The sequence below is a fragment of the Kogia breviceps genome, chromosome 6, assembly GCF_026419965.1.
Source record: "Kogia breviceps isolate mKogBre1 chromosome 6, mKogBre1 haplotype 1, whole genome shotgun sequence".
NCBI classification, from domain to species: domain Eukaryota; kingdom Metazoa; phylum Chordata; class Mammalia; order Artiodactyla; family Physeteridae; genus Kogia; species Kogia breviceps.
In genome coordinates this window covers 4,537,242-4,555,179 of record NC_081315.1, presented here as the reverse complement: position 1 = coordinate 4,555,179, position 17,938 = coordinate 4,537,242, and the positions used below count along the sequence as shown (strand labels likewise).

Sequence of the window (17,938 nt, the reverse complement as noted above, 5' to 3'; positions counted from 1 at the left end):
TCAGTTGCTGAAAATGGCAAAATTTCATTCTCTTTATGGCTGAGTACTATTCCATTGTATATATACACCACATCCAGCCAGCTGTTGATGGACACTTAGGTTGCTTTCATATCTTGGCAACTGTAAACAATAGTGCTATGAACATTGGGGTGAATGTATCTTTTCCGATTCCTTTTTGTTTTTCTTGGATATATACCTGGGAGTGGAATTGCTTGGTTGTTTTGTAGTTCTATTTTTAGTTTTTTGAGAAATCTCTGTACAGTTTTCCAGAGTGGCTGCACCAATTTACATTCCCACCAACAGTGCACAAGGGTTCCCTTTGTTCCACATCCTTGCCAACATTTGCTATTTTTGTTCCTTTTGATGATAGCCTTTCTGAAAAGTGTGAGTTAATATCTCACTGTGGTTTTGATTTGCATTTCCCTAATGAGTAGAGATGTTGAGCATCTTTTCATGTGCCTGTTGGCCACCTGCATGTCTTCTTTGGAAAATTATCTATTCAATTCTTCTGCCCATTTTTTAATTCTTTTTTTTGCGGTACGCACACGGGCCTCTCACTGCTGCGGCCTCTCCTGCTGCGGAGCACAGACTCTGGACACGCAGGCTCAGCGGCCACGGCTCACGGCCCCAGCCGCTCCGCGGCACGTGGGATCCTCCCGGACTGGGGCACGAACCCGCGTCCCCTGCATCGGCAGGCAGACTCTCAACCACTGCGCCACCGGGGAAGCCCTTCTGCCCATTTTTTAATGCGGTTGCTTTTTGTTTGTTTGTTTTGATGTTGAGTTGTATGAACTATTTTTATATGTTGTATATTAATCCCTAATCGGTCATATCATTTGCAAATTAAAACACCATGAGTCTCACTTCATTCATCTAAATAATACATTTTTAAAACAGGTAGGTAAATTATAATAACTAGGGACCTCCCTGGTGGTCCCGTGGTTAAGACTTCATCTTCCAGTGCAGGGGGTGCGGGTTTGATCCCTGGTTGGAGAGCTAAGATCTCACAGGCCTCGCAGCCAAAAAACCAAACATAAAGCAGAAGCAGTATTGTAACAAATGCAATAAAGACTTTAAAAAGTGGTCCGCATCAAAAAAATATTTTAAAATTCCTAATAACTAGAATACATCAAGAATTTTAGGAAAACAGAGTAGTAAGTGACAATGCCCTGAAAAGTTGAGAACCTAACAGCTTATGATGTCATTTTAAGCAGGACCTGCCATTTGCTTTCCACTAATGTTAGCAAAACAGAGACTAATGTCTTTTGAGTAAATACTACTTTCAGAATTATGTCAGATAGAAGAAAAATTATCCCAGAAAAAATAGTAAGAGAGACAGCAGGCTAACATTGAATTGGCCCTAATCCTATTCAACAAATGACTCAATGAACAAGTTGGGTGTGCTGTGTACCGCTGACTCATCCTGGGACCATCAGGATATTTTGTGATTTAAGATCACAAGTTCTTCCATGACTGAGCTGAAATTCCTTTATGAATGTCATTACTAGTTTGTAATTCTCCAGTTAACATTTTTACATCAAAATTCTTACTATATAGCACATATCTGGGTTCTCTATCATAAAATTGTATGAGAACAAAGACATATTTAAGGTACTTTGGGGAAGAAACTTTCAGTTCTAGGGTTAGCTATCCTTTTAATCCAACAATACGTGACCTTATTGCTATAGGATGGGGATTTAACAGATTGAGAATGTCAGGTTTCACATTATTGTTTAACAGTGCCGAGCCTGGAACTATTGTGTAAAAGCAAATCAAAAGCAATACGGAATTCACTTTAATCAACACAATGTAAACACTTGAACCAATTTTAAAAAGCAAATTGAATTTACTATGGAACTTGCCATTGGCCTGCTGATAAGGCTTTTCATATTTGAGAAAGAATGTCTGAAGGGGCTTGTATATATCTGTTCCTCCACACTGGGTACACTCAAATGTTATACTATTTCTCTGCATTACAAGACAATATATATAAGCCATATTACTGCTGCAAGTTGCTTCATTTTTGAGTCATAATATAAAGTTCTTATCTATGACGTTATGTTTATATGTATGTTTAGCAAAAATACATATTCATTTTCAAAAAAATACATGTGCGCTTATGTATATAAACATATATGTAGTGTGTGTACATACACTAGTGTGTTTGTGTGTGTGTGCACGTGCTAGGCACTGTTCTAAGCAACTGAACATTTTTAGCTTGTTGAATGCTCATAAAATCTTCATACTGCCTGATTTTCTGTTCTATGTCATGCAATTTCTTTAGCAATCTGTTCCAAGAAGAAGTTAACCTCTGTTAACTTATAATCAGCTTGTTTTATGAGACATTATGTCATCTTCTACATGCACACTTTCTCAGGCAGTGTAAAGTCCAATATATTTTTAAATCTTGTGATGACTAGAAATTTCCAATGCTGAAGTTATGGCCTATTTCAGTGATTATGCTGTTAAGGGGTCTGATGACTTTCATTGCCCTGTTTTATAACGTCTTTAGAGATAAGCAAATGTAACCAAATCATAAACTATATATTTAACCAGAATGCCTTAAATATCATGATATTTAATGCATTTGTGGATTGTAATTGTAATGTGTAATTTCCCTCTCAAAATATTGATCTAAAAATCTTCACTTATCTTAATGATAAATAACTTTTTAATGTAGCCAGTTTCCTTCAGAGAATGAATATCTTTTGTTTTATACCATGATTAAATATAATTAGATCTATATGTTAACATTGTATGTAATATAAATAATTAAATATGTATATTTGAATACATATTAAATAGTGGGGAGTTCAGAATATGAGAGAGATAAAAATTGCTAGAAATAATACCCTTTTATAAAAACTGATATTCATTGCTACAGCTTTAAAGTCTACCATCTTTAATTATTTCTTTGCACATATGCTAATTAAAATCCAAGTAGTCGTCTATATTTCTAATAATTTTGTTCTCTCAAATGATAATAAAGAGAATCCTCTGGTAGCCCTAATGATAGGTTAGAATATACTTTTTTGCAATTTTTTTTTTTTGGCTACCTGTCTATTAATTTAATTTCTATGGGTATGATGATCTTAAGTTCTACTTAGGATATATATATATATATATATACATATATATATAACATTATGTTCCATGTACTACTTAAAATGTGTTATAATCATTTTATTTTTCAAATTCTCTAATTCACCATGTGGTGTATTTTCTAGATGAGGAAGTCAAAGCAAAAGAGGAAGTAACTTTGCTTGCCATCTACCTAAAATAGCAGGGTGTGTAAGTGAATTAGAAGGCAAAGTTCTCTTATATATCTGCAGCTAATTACCCACAGTTGTTTAATGATGTCACTGTTTATTGTTTATCATGTAAAGACCACAGCCAGTCATTTGTGTGAAGAATTCTCAAAATCGAGTCGCTTCCTGACAGTAGTAGGCTTAGAATTTCTCTATTAAGAGAAGCTTAGGTCTTGGCGATCTGGCTAAGAGGAAGTTAGATTTTCTCGATGTTTGCTTAGTAAACCAGTCTGTTACACTAACACTGTGTGGTGTCCAACATGGTCCTAATGTTCCTCCTCTTCTGTTTCACTCACCCTTGTAGTCTCTTCCCACATTGAAACAGATCAGGTCTCTATCATAAATAAAGTAGGGTACAGGGGAAGGTGTATGGCTTTTGAACACAGTTCATGAAGGGCATTATGGCTCTGCCTTGCTCTCTTGGATCACTTATTATGGAGAAAGCCAACTTCCAGCATAGGGGGACACTTAAGCAGCCTTGGGGTGAGTCCCAGGAGTAAACTGAGACCTCCTGCCAACAGCTCCTGCCAAATTCCCAGCCATTCAAGTGAACCTGCATGGAAGCGGATCTTCCAGCCCAAGTCAAGCTTGCAGATGACTGAAGCCTCATGAGAAACCCGAAGCCAGAGCGCCCCCTCTGGCCAAAAAACCTCCATAAAGACATAAATGCTTTTTGTTGTTTTAAGCCACTGAATTTGAGATACTTTCTTACTCATCATGTTATAACCACTGCAGACACTGTGCTTACTTGGTTTGGCATTGGAAGGAAAGATGGGTACCATTTTCATTTGTTTCATGTGATGGCTTAAATCTTTGACATGGGAATAATTCTTTAAAAAAATTATTGAAGTATAGTTGATTTACAATCTTGTGTTGAATGTCTGCTGTACAGCAAAGTGACTCAGTTATATATATATATATATATATATATATACATATATATATATATATATATATATATATATATAACTGTTTCCATGTCTTAGCTATTGTAAATAGTGCTGTTATGAACATAGGGATGCATGTATCTTTTCAAATTATAGTTTTGTCTGGGTGTATGCACAGGAGTGGGATGGCTGGATCATATGGCAACTCTATTTTTAGTTTTTTGAGGAACCTCCATACTGTTTTCTATAGTGGCTTCAACAATTTACAAACCCACCAACGGTGTAAGAGGGTTCCTTTTTCTCTAAACCCTCTCCAACACTTATTATTTGTAGATTTTTAAAAGATAGCTATTCTGACTGGTGTGAGGTGGTACTGCATTGTTGCTTTGATTTGCATTTCTCTAATATTTAGTGTTGATGAATATCTTTTCATGTGCCTATTGGCCATCTGTATGTCTTCTTTGGAGACATATCTATTTAGGTCTTCTGTTCATTTTTTTGATTGGCTTGTTTGTTTTTTTGTTATTGTGTTATAGGAGCTGTTGTTATAGTCTGCAAATTAAGCCTTTGATGGTTGCATCATTTGCAAATATTTTCTCCCAGTCCATAAGCTGTCTTTTCATTTTGTGGTTTCCTTTGCTGTGCAAAGCTTATAAGTTTGATTAGGTCCATTTGTTTATTTTTGCTTTTATTTCTATTGCTTTGGGGATGGACCTAAGAAAGCATTATTATGATTTATGTTGGGGAATGATTTGCCTATGTTTTCTGTTAGGGGTTTTATGGTGTCTTGTCTTATATTTAAGTCTCGAAGCCATTTTGAGTTTATTTTCATGTATAGTGTGAAGGTGTGTTCTAACCTCGGTGATTTACATTTGGCTGTCCAACTTTCCCAACACCACTTGCTGAAGACACTGTCTTTTCTCCATTGTATATTTTTGCCTCCTTTGTCGAAGATTAATTGTCCATAGGTGTGTAAGTTTATTTCTGGACTCTTTATTCTCTTCCATTCATCTGTATGTCTGTTTTTGTGCCAGCACCATGCTGTTTTGATTACTGTAGCTTTGTAGTATTGTCTGAAGTCTAGGAGGGTTACGCGTCCAGCTTTGTTCTTTTTGCTCACGATTGCTTTGGCAATTCTGGGTCTTTTAGTGTTCCATATACATTTTAGGAGTATTTGTTCTAGTCCTGTGAAATATGTCATAGTTTTTTTTTAATAGGTATTGCATTACATCTGTCGATTGCTTTGTGTAATATGGCCATTTTAACAATATTAATTCTTCCAATCCAAGAGCACTGATTATCTTTCCATTTCTTTAAATCATCTTCAATTCCCTTTATCTGTTTTTATAGTTCTCAGCATATAAGTCTTTCACCTCCTTGGTGAGGTTCATTCCTAATTATTTTGGGTTTTTTTGATGTGATTGTAAAAGGGATTGTTTGTTTATATTCTCTTTCTGATACTTCATTGTTAGTGTAAAGAAATGAAACCGATTTCTGTATGTTGGTCTTGTATCCTGCTACCTTGTTGAATTCAGTTATCAGTTCTAGTATTTTGTGTGGAGTGTTCGGTTTTTCTATATATATTATCACATCACCTGTGTATAATGACAGTTTTACCTCTTGACATGGGAATAATTTTTACATTGTCTTGGTTTCAATCTGACTCACTTTGTTACCAGGAGTAGACTCTCTCTCATTGGTTAAGTATAGATTATTTTAAAATGGATGTGAATGTTGAACTGGCAATGTGAAGCAGTCAGAGATGTATCTGCATTCAGAACACAGAAACCAACTTTACACAGTCAGACAACAGCTGAGACTCTTGCTTCTCCCATGTGTTGCATAGGTCTTCCTCCTGTTCACATCTAATTGAATCCTGATCTGCATGATCACAAATTATCACAGCCCTAATTCTATGTCATGGTGCCTTTTGCTATGCATTCTTACAATTCCAGTTCTCTGTACTCTTGGCTTTCTAACATGAGTTCTTGATTCAAATTACACACCCAAAAGAATATTATTATCCTATGTCATCACTTCATAGAATTTAAAACCATGGAGTCATGGCCAGTTTCAGGTTGTATGCTTTAATGTAAGCTTGGCACTATAGCCTAATCAGCTAATTCTAGACACTAGGTTGGGAATCTAGTCCTGGGAGAATCGTCTTAAGTCAGTGCTAAAAGAGTGACAGTTTCACTTAAAAGTGGCTTTGAATTTGACATATGGCAGGCAGTGTATTTGGCATATCTTATATAGTTTCCATCCCCAAAATAGTATGTTTTAATGTCTCATTTCCTTCTCCATATGTACATTCAAAGAAATTTCAACTACCATGACACTAACCACACGTTTTTTTCAGATACATAAAATTTTTATCTATATTTTCTTTTGCCATTGCCCTTTTTCATTTGCCTTCTGAATTAAGTCAATTTTTAAAGTCCAAATGGAGAAAGAGTCAATAAGACATCTAGCTAAAATGTTACACTTACATAAATGTAGCTTATCAAAAAATGTTGTGCACTGTTGCCAACCTTACACTTTCAGACAAAGGCAAGGATGAGCAAAAAACTTATCTAGTTGAAAGGCCAAGCAATTTACACATGAGTAGCTGAGGAAAATAGCTGTTCAGTGCTATAGCATGCTGCTCCATAGTTAACTATGTAACTGCTTTTGATTATGTAATATTCACCCTCCACATGTGTTTTCTCATAGAGGCAGCATACTTAATATAGCATCCATCATTTGAATATAATTGCAAGTCCCTAATTTACAAAATAAAGCAATTTACGAAAAGACCATTAATAAAACTCCCTGGTGTCTACGCATCTGTTCCATTGAACCACATTTTCATTATAAGACATATGTTATCTTCAAAAAGAAATTTACATTTCAGTTAAGTTGTGGATAAGTATTGAATACCGGAGGTCTGTAACTTTGAGGTTTCCATTATCTAATTATAAATGAAAGATTTCAGGACAAATAATGTAGGTATGGTACATTATGGAAGGCCACAGATGTTTCACAGGATCCCATATGTAGAGAAAAAGAGTCATTTAACCCAGCGCCTGGTTCCAGACAGGCTAACTATAGATAAAAGCGAAGTTGGATCTTAAAGGACAGTTAAGGTCAAGTTAGGTGAAGAATTTTGGTGAGGTTATTCATGCAAATGTAATACTTGTGTAACAATGAAGAGATGCAAAATGACTTGATGTTTGGAACGTGACTTTAGGATGACACAGGCATATCATGGGAGACCACATGTGCTATGCTAAAGATTTTGAGCTTACACACACACACACACACACACACACACACACACACACAAACACAGATACATGCATTATGTTTTTAAGCAAATGAGTGAGCCTGCATTTATGATAGGTTGCTGTTTATATTTTATGAAGAATAAATTAATGTGACAAAATAGAGTTATTCTAATCTATAAGCAGCTATTAAAAATGTAAAAATTATCAAAGTTACATCCCAATAGATAAGTGATTAAGGATATAAATAGAGGAAAGTTTTATTTATATATGTGCAAGCAGAGTCGATATAATTTAAAAGCAAACTAATATATGTAAGAGATAATATTTATTCACACTTGGTAAGCTTGCACACACATGCATGCTCATACACACATACACATTAATAGTACACCTTGAGTGTGGTGGGATGGACAGCTGGTGGTGCTGACAGCAACCTTTTGGAAATCGACCTGGCAACAGGTGTCAATGGCTTTAAACACAGCCAGACGTCTTGTAGAGCTGTATGCTAATGCAGCTAAGTAGCTAGAAAGAGGGTCATTGCAGTGCACACACACACATACACGTACGTATACATGCATACATCTATATGACTGATCAACCAAAAATATTTACTGAGTCCCTATCACTTATACTAGTCTTTGATTTAGGTACTAGGTTTAAGTTGACAAACAATGAACAATTGTATTTTTAAAAAGTAGAAATACATATGATGGAATAGTGCACAGTGATTAAGATTAGACTAGCCAGGTTATAATAAATGAATTTTTATCTGTCACATATTTATATATTGTGTCAGAAACTCCCCCTTTCATGTACACATTTACGTAAAAATTAGAAAAATAATGAAAAGTCATTATACAAGTCATATAAGGAAAATAGACTTGGTTATTTTACGTGTGTAATTGAATTCAAAGTATTTTTTTAATGTAATGCACATTCTGACTTTGTACAATAAATATATAAAACACGTTCTAAACAGACAATAACAGTACATGACATTTTAAAATTAAGTATTTTCAGAATAAATTTTATCTTTATAAGATTTATTCTCTTGATCTAGGGATAATATAGTGTCCCATCTAGTGTATTTTTAGTGAATGTTACACTTGATTTGCTGTATTTTTTATATTTTAGTAAATCATTAATATATTACACTTTGAGGCTATTGTAAATGAAATCTTCTATTGTGTCTTCTAATTCTTACATAAGAATATAGAATTTGGGGTATTTATCTTATGTCTTGTCACCTAACTGAATTCTCTTGCCATTTTTATGGATCATTTTAATTTAACCTTTGTGACTCATTTTAGCTTCAAATTTTGATTATTTTATTTACAAGTTGACAGTGCTTATATAATTTATATTTGTTTTGGGGCTTCATAAAGTGTTTGGTTTGTCAAAATAAATTTCTAGTTAATCTTTAACATTTAAGAAACACATTTATATTAATATAAAATATGCCTCTACTCTTAGTTTGCCAGGTTACTAAGAGTATGTTACACTTAGTAATATGTGATACATTTCATCAGATTATGTTTTTAAGTTTAAATTATGTTTGTCATTCTCATTTGATATTCTAATATATTATGTCAGATGAATTGATTTCTTAACTAAATTTCTACCAAATCCTTTTTCCATTCCAAGAGGATTCCTGTCTATGATCAAACTTTTAATATCCTGGTGAATTTCACTTGCATTTTATTTGTCATTTTTGTCATTAGTGAAAGTATCCTGTAATTCTCTTTGCTTTGCTATTATTATCACTTACTGGCATCCCTTTTGCTGACTTTACAAAATGAATGGGAACATTTCCATTTTGATCTATATTCTAGCAACACTGAATACAGCTGGAATTATATAATTCTTGAAAGTAAGTACTTTTTATGTAAGCCTTAGACTCTAAGAGCATCTTGGGAAGAAACTAGTTTTGAATGTGGTTTAATTAGCACCATGGTTATTTTTTTTCCAAATTTCTTCTTTATGTTCAGTTTGGATATTTATAGTTCCTTGGAATTTTTATGATATAGAGATTATCAAATTTATTACCAAAAGATTCTACATTAATTAAAAATTATCATAGCTACAAACATTTCTTCTTTCTTCTCTCTTTCCCGACTTCCCATCTCCTCCTCTTTCTACTTTTTCTCTCTCTCTCTCTCTCCCTCCCTCATATTTGTTCAGTGATGCATTAATTAAGCCTATGCATTATCTTTTGGCCAAAAGTCTTTGGATCCACATATTGAGTTTTATTTTTGCATTTTTGTTGTTTTATATGAATTATGATTATATTTGATTTTTTAAATATTTAATTTGTTGAAGAATTTAGTGGGTTTAAATACTTGTAATACGTTTTCATATTTGCTTTATTGTTGTCAGAAAATGTCAACAATTTATGATTATTGGAATATACCTACAGAATACAGAAAGACTTTCTATTTTCCAGTTACTTTGTGACTACTCTTGATTATCTTTCAAGAAAACTTGAAAACACTTCCTGTTTTTATCACAGAACATTCATTATGAAAACACTAATTTAGTCATAATAACTGTATTATTGAACTTTGTGTTTTTTCCCTTCATTTTTCAAATACCGAAGGTGATGAGTTAAAGAAGCAGAATATGATGGTTGGTTTATAAATTTTGTATCTAGTCCTAATAATTTTGCTTCATATTTTAATACTATGTTTTTAGTTTATATAATTTTAAATTCATTATATTGTGCTTTGAATTTTACCTTATCTGGTATTAATATTACAAACCGTGTATTTTTGGTATTTTCTCATAAATGATTGCATGCGTTAAAAATACCTGTCGTTTGTCCTTTAAAATAGCAGTGCTTGCTAATTCCCTGGAGGCCCGGTGGTTAGGACTCTGTGCTCTCAATTCTGAGGGCCCGGGTTCAATCCCTGGTCAGGGAGCTAAGATCCCACAAGTGACAGGACAAAATAATAGGAATAATAATAAAATAGCAGTGCTTTAACATACCCACTAGGGTTTGTACATGCTTTTCCTATGTCTGGGAGTCTGATTCCTACAACCCTCCCTGGGTTCCTCATGTTTCAGACTTCACCTTCACCATCACCATTAAGGACGTTTCCCCCAGTTTCACTGATCATGCCTAATCCACTCATTAAAAGCATTCACATTGGGCTTCCCTGGTGGCGCAGTGGTTGAGAGTCCGCCTGCCGATGCAGGGGACGCGGGTTCGTGCCCCGGTCCGGGAAGATCCCACGTGCCGTGGGGCGGCTGGGCCCGTGAGCCGTGGCTGCTGCGCCTGCGCGTCCGGAGCCTGTGCCCCGCAACGGGAGAGGCCACAACAGTGAGAGGCCCGCGTAATGCAAAAAAAAAAAAAAAAAAAGCATTCACATTACCGTGTGCCTTTCTTTCATAACATATTAAATTTGTAATTTTGAAATTACATGATTTGAATCCAGTTTGTTTTTGTTTTTGTTTTTTTCCTCTCAACTAGTGTATAAACTCGATTAGCACAGAGCCTGGGTCTGTTTTATTCTGTGTATGGTAGCGCTGAATACAATGCCTGGCATACGATTGGCACACCGTATTCCATTGGTGGAGATATGAGGAAACATAGGTCTACTTACCTTTGTTTATAAGCCGGAAAAATAAAATTAGTCTAATCATGGCTCCATCTTTCCTGAGCCTACAGAAGAAGATTTAATCTCCTGGGTACCATGTAATATAAAAGGCTTTCTTGACCTTGTCAGGGTCAAATTCTCCAGCTGTATCTTCTATCAGCTTTGCCCTCCAAATATATCCAATTACTTCAATTTCGCTGACTGCGTTATAACGTGTCCCGCTGATGCACCTCGAACATCTCATGCCTCCTGCACCCGCCATCGCCTTGTAAGCTTGGGTGGCATTATCTTGTTCGAGCGTCAGCAGCCTAGTGAAGCGGTCCCTCCACTGCCCGGCTTCTGCCCCTTGGAGGTGACTAGCCCGTCCTGACCCTTGACACCGAACCTGATATTTGTTTCTTTAACTGCACTTATCATATGCTTATAATCATTTTTAGCATGGTTCTCTCCTTCCTCAGGTCCGTGTTCTCTCCTTGTGACTAGGATCTGCCCTTTTTCGTATTCATTCCAAGCACACCATAGGCAACAAGAGCAGCAGCACAAAATGTGCTGAAGGGATGCAAGTACCATGAATGCATATTTGAATAAATATTCCCAAAGCATTAAAAATGCCAAGAATTTCAAAAAAAACGCTTACTCTACCAAAAAGTCTTTCTTATACTAGGTAGGTGCTGAAAACTGCATGACTTGGACCTCCACCCTCCAGCTAGGAGCGCTAGATTCCAGACTTGGCTCTGCTGCACTGACGATCAGGGTTTAGTTTTTAAAAAGTGATTACCTTTAATTCATATGGTTAACATATGCAGTAAGTAACTAGATGTGGATGAGCTGTTCCTTCAGTTACATTTTCTTTTCGCCAGTATTATCCTGCTTTGAACGTACATAAGTACACCTGAAACTAATAGACTTGTAAATCAACTGTCCTTCAAAACAAGAGAAATTATATAGAATTAGATAAATTTGGATTAGTAAGGGAATCAGGCATTTTGTTGAGAATATTTTTAATTGGTATTTTTCTTTATTTCTGTCTTAATATTTTAAATTTATGTTGATTTAGTCCCTATACAGTATTTAATAAACCTATTGTCCAGGAATAATTCAATATGAAGCATTATTATGCATTGAAATAAACAATATATATTTAGATATATTTTATTATGTTGGCTTAAAAAGTGAAAGCGTATACTACTTAAAAATAGGCTATTTCTGCGTTCAAAATCCTGTATTTAGAAGAACTCTTCTTGATCAGGGATATTGCATATTATGTTGAAGCATTACTTATAATTAATGAGAATTCTAAAATTATAACTGTTTCAATTAGTAACTTTTAACTAAGCTGTCAAATAAATAGTCTTTATTAATGTGTGTTCTAAAGATATATTTTATTAAAATTAACTTAAATATCCCATTATTTTCAGTGATACATAAAATTTTTTTGTTTATTAAAAAAATCTTTATTCCAAAGAAGAATTGGCTATTTCAAGACATGAATAGAACATTATTATACTCCCAGCATTTTACCATTTTATTAGTATAGATTGTTGAGTTCATCCTCTCTATTTTTATGTGCATGTTCTGTCTTAGAGATTGTGACCTTTTTAATAGTTATTTATATTACAATGTAATTGAATCACTCTTTACTCATTTTTCTTTTTCTTCTTTTTCTTTTAAACATGCTGCAGTAGCTAACATATTATGGAGAGAAGAAGGTAGTAAATTCCATTATTTTTTATATTATTGTGATTATTTTGCTTAACTTTTAGATGTATTGACTCTCGGTTCTAGTAATTGCCTTATTCATTTTTCTTTTGACTCAATATTTTTATTTGATCATAAATCAATATTCTTCTGTAAACCTGCTACCATCAAACATATTTATAACTCCTCATCAGCTTGATTTATTTTTGATATATCATCAGGAAGTTATATTACAATATATGGAAATGCTTTTAAGAGTATAAAATTAGTCAAATAAATGAAAGCAAGCTTAAACATAATTTATGTAATAAACCGTGATTTAGATTAGAAAAAGAAAAATTATAAAAACTATTGCCTTATGAAGGGACTGTAATAAATTATTTAAGAAAATGGTTTATAAACTTGAAGGACATGGATTCAAATACAGTCTGCACTGCTATGTAACCTCGGGCTTTTTTATGTCACAAATTCCTCATCTCAGAAATAAGGGTAGTTGTTAATTCTCAATAGAGTTGTTTTATCCACTCCTTAAATATAGTCTGCACTCAAATGCCATCCACGGTCATTTATTATTGTCTTGGTTTTTCTTAATTCGTCACAAAGGCCAAGAGGGATGTGTTTGCCCAGGTATTCAAATAACCCAAGTGCTTTAGTTAAATTCTTAGGAGAAAATTATTGATGAGTTATCATTACACTCCTGGTAAGCAATGGCCAAAATAACTGCCTTCAGGATCCATCCTAGAAAAACTTTCTCTTCCCCGGTTATAGCTTCCTAAAATTATTGAAGCAGAATAATAACAATATCAGTAACCAGAACACCTTTATTGAGCCCTTATAATGTGCTAGATACTGTACCAAGTATCTTAGGATATTAGATCCATTAAAATTAGCAAAAGATGAGCATAGCACTTTAATTTTTTTTTGTCCTTGGTATTTCTTGCTCCTCAAATCTTTTGTAAAGGCTCCTTTAGACTCCAGTTTACTAAAGAGGTTCCAGTGTAACTTTACCTTCTCATTTTATTCTTCTTGGATATTTCACATTTGAACGTACAAGTGCTATCATTACTGAAACAGATATGACATGATTAACATATGCGTTAGACATTTCTTTATACTCTCTTCCTTCTTGAGATTAAACAAATATTTCTCTGGGTACCACAGATCTAGCTTTGCTGGCTAATTGCTGGGAAAACTTGAATGAGCCATTTTACCTCTGAGCCAGACTTTTCTAAAGCAATGCTTGAAATACAGTTTGGGACTCACCTTGCAAATTTGTGATATGTATATCTCCTTAAAATATGTGAAACAACTCTTCCTTATAATTTGACCTTGATAACAGTCATTAACATTATTAGTTTATAATACTCATTGATATGTAATAATAATATTCTTCAGACTACCCTTAAAAGTATAGGAGACCTGCAGATTAATTAAAATCACACTGAGATTCATTATATGAAATAATTTTTATTTATTTAAATTTTTCTTCTGTTAGTCTTTGAAGATGTATGTTCTCAATAATTATTCTCCATCAATCAGTGAGGTACTTACTCTTCATGACTTTGACACAGAATAATTGCTTGAGAAGTCATAGCTATTTAGTACATTTTGCAGATAATTTTAAAACGTATACAAGAAATGTTTTGGGGGGAAGTTTTTAAATATTTTATTTCATGTACAGTTACCATCAGAGCACTTTGTTTTTTGAAATAAAAAGATTTAAAATAATACATTGAGAAAATAATATACTTGACTCAGACTCATAGGAATCTGTAAATTACTTTTTATAATGCCACTGTTATTGGCAAGGCATTACAATTAGAAACGATTGTATGTAATAATAATGGTGGCCAGAGATAATAGACCAGCTTGAGGAATCACTGAACCCGAACTGTGTGTACTATTATTTCATAAAAAATAATTAAAATAATAAAGAAAGTTTCCAAAGCAATTTTCTACCTCTGTTTTTAAAAGATAGAATAATAACTAATATGAACAACATTTTTCTGTGGTCCATTTTTATTTCCAGTCTAGCAGTGCTTTCTATTTGTATGCTTGTCTTCTTACCATGGCCAAGAGAAATTTATCTCAGGGAGAACCCATTGAAGAATTTCAAGCATTTTTAGATGAATAATAATGGAAAGAGAGTTTAAAATGATAATACCTCTCATAATGTCATATAACTTACATGCAAGTGTAACATCTATAAAATTTTGTTTAACTGAAAAATTATTTTCAAATGTATACATCAGAATCTGGCTTATCCAGGACTTTGTGAGCTAAATCAACTTTACTGAATTTCGTGTACATTATCTTATTAATCACACGGATATTTAAGTGTGAAACAGTGTCCTCTTGTTTCTGAGTTCACCTTTCAGTTCTTTTCTAGCCGTGATTCAAGTTAGCAGGAGTGTAAAAATACAATGTTTTCAAAGAGAAGAAGTATCTCACTCATTTACTGACAAATATTTTAAAGAGCCTACTGTAGGTAGAACACTTTGAAAGCACTGGATATATAAAAATAAGAACTAGTATCTTCTCTAAAGACGTTTTCAATCTAGTAAATTAAAGGCTAAATCATTCTTATTGTCAACTAATTTTACTACCTATATGATTTCAAAATACATATTAAAAGGTTCAGTAGGATTGGGTCTCTTCTACAATATTTTTTATGATCTTGTTCTCAAATATGATCTAATAAAGTATTTCCTAGTATTTATTTAGTAGACAACAGTTTGAGTATATGTTATGAGGTCTAACAATAATAAACATTTGTGTAAGCATTGAATTAAAGGAACTTAAAGCATTTTATTCACTGCAGGATTAAGCTGAACTTTTAAATATACTAATTTCAGGAGAGATGTTGGGTGGTTCATTATATGACACAGAATTTTCTAAATTTATTATAACATGAAATTATTTTGATGAATACCTACAGAATCAATATTTAACTGAAGCTACTTTGGGAAATACTGGCTTGATGTGACATCCAAAGATTTGAAAGCAAAAACATGTATGTTGATATTTTCCATATTTGTAAAAATTGTCTCTTCTATTCTTTGTAAATATTTGTGAATCTATTCACACATAAATATGGTATAGAAATGGTTCAAATAAATTTCTATATTAGTTGGGCTAATTAACACCAACCAACACCAGGGACAAGTAGACATTACAGTGAAATCTTGCAAAAAAGTTTACATGTTACATCATCTGATTAGCTTTGTGAACTATAATATCACCAAAGTGGGGAAAAAAGAATAATGGGAAGCAGGTCAGCTCTTAACTCCTTTAGCCTGAGATTTTTCACATTTCGTTGTCCAGAGCATTATATGCTGCAGGGGAGCATTGGAAATATAGGAGCATGCACGCCTGCTTAATGAGCTACTTGAGCCTCCTGTATAATTATTTTTAGAGAAAAAAAATTGCTAAGGTTCTCACGACCAGATTACTGTCTCACAATAATATTGGTGAAATACTGAAAATGAAAAAGGAGAGTTTTCAGAGGGTAAGGCTTCTAAATTCATGAGACTTAGTAAGTCATATAATTGGGTGAGGCAGAGACCACGCCTTCTAATGGCTGGCTGCAATGCCATCGCCAAAGTGATGAAAGCTGTCAATATTTTCATTTGCAAGTTCCCTACTTTCTCTGATGAAAACAAATGTCAACATTTTAGTGCTTCAGATTATCTCATAAACCTGTTTTCAAATCAAAAATGAATCTGACAAGAGATAACCACTTTCAGATATATTTGTATACACACACATATGCATATATGTATACACACATATACATGTGTACATATATAATTATACTGATTTCACCTTATATTAACTACATAGCAAGCAAATACTCTATTATGTTATAACCTTTGCTATGTTAATTATGAAATGTGAAATGAATCACGTAAATTTGCATTCAAGTTTTTCAGCATATCTTTGGAAGTTCAGGAAATTGAATTCTGACTTAAAAGGACGGGTTTTAGATAATATGACTCTGACCAATATATTTAATGTTCAGACAGTACCCACTTTCCTGGATCAATAGTGGCTAATAAAGAGCTTAACACAGTCACTTCCAGAATATCTGCTAGAAGAATGAGAGAGGAAGTCAGTCTAATTTTATTTGAACACATAGAAATCTCATTGAGGTGTGGTGGTTTGGTATTGCTGTGTGTGTGCGAAGGATTTTAACTCCAAAGACAGAGATACAAAAGTGGGAACATTCATGAAACAAAACTCCCTCCCTGCTGAGTTATTCCAGGTGAGAGATGCAATATAGACCATCTATTCTTGCCTATATTTTTCTTTAGCTAAAAGAAAAAGATTTCTTCTATATTAAAAATATGAGTAAGTTAAGGATCACTTGAAAGGGAAAAGAATGATATAATATCAACTAATAAAGGTCTTTAACATCAAACATTGAATTATCTTTGATTGGTTACCAAATCAGTGCTTTGTGGGATTATAATTTGCCATTGATCATAATTTAAATGCTAAAGTAATGGCGGTTTAAGTCAGAGGAAGGCAAACATCAGCCCAAAATATTTTTGTTATTGGCTTAAAGATTCATCCAATAATCACACATCAACCAAATATTATTCTTGATATAAACTATGGAATATATATGTAATTTATAATACATAATGTAACTATATTATCATGATACACTATTGTTCTTGAGTAGAAATCCTCAAAGGATTGAGACAGGAATGTGAATTACATACATTTTTTTTCTCAGTCCATCTCATGTATTTAAAGGTGCAGTTTTGGTTGAAAAACCCTCTGGGAAATACTTCTCTCTTATGAGATTGCAAGTAATTCTTGCCATGTCCTCTCTGTATAGAAAGAAAAGCAAAGAAGAAGAGCTCACAAAGAAAAAACAAATTATGGATCACTTTTTTTGTGCTACTATACTTTGTTAGATTAACAATCGACCTGGAGAAGACAGAGTACCTGTGTCTGTCTGCACAGGGGATGAAAAAAGACAAAACAGCACATACTCCTAATCTTTACCGTGACTAGAGTGGTAAAGCTTTTACTGAAGTCAAGAGCTTTTGTAATAAACTGCAGTAGAAAGCATCAGTGAGGAGAGAATGGTCATTGGAACCTACTTGGTTGTCAGACTTTGGGCGACTCAAAGTTATTGACAACTCCAAGAGCTTTTGTTTATGTGGCTTATT

The 17,938-nt window shown here is 33.7% G+C and overlaps 1 protein-coding gene across 5 annotated transcripts in view; it reads left to right on the top strand.

Moving 5' to 3' along the window:
- The window catches only part of FSTL5 (follistatin like 5), a 688,483-nt gene that overhangs the window by 579,087 nt on the left and 91,458 nt on the right, over positions 1-17,938 (top strand). For 3 of the 5 annotated variants that reach the window (XM_059066275.2, XM_059066274.2, XM_067035458.1), the window contains one exon: positions 12,740-12,766. The exons of the other annotated variants lie outside the window; for them this stretch is intronic. In XM_059066275.2, the coding sequence (XP_058922258.1) occupies positions 12,740-12,766 (27 nt within the window). The remainder of the gene's footprint in view (positions 1-12,739; positions 12,767-17,938) is intronic. 5 annotated transcript variants of the gene reach the window in all.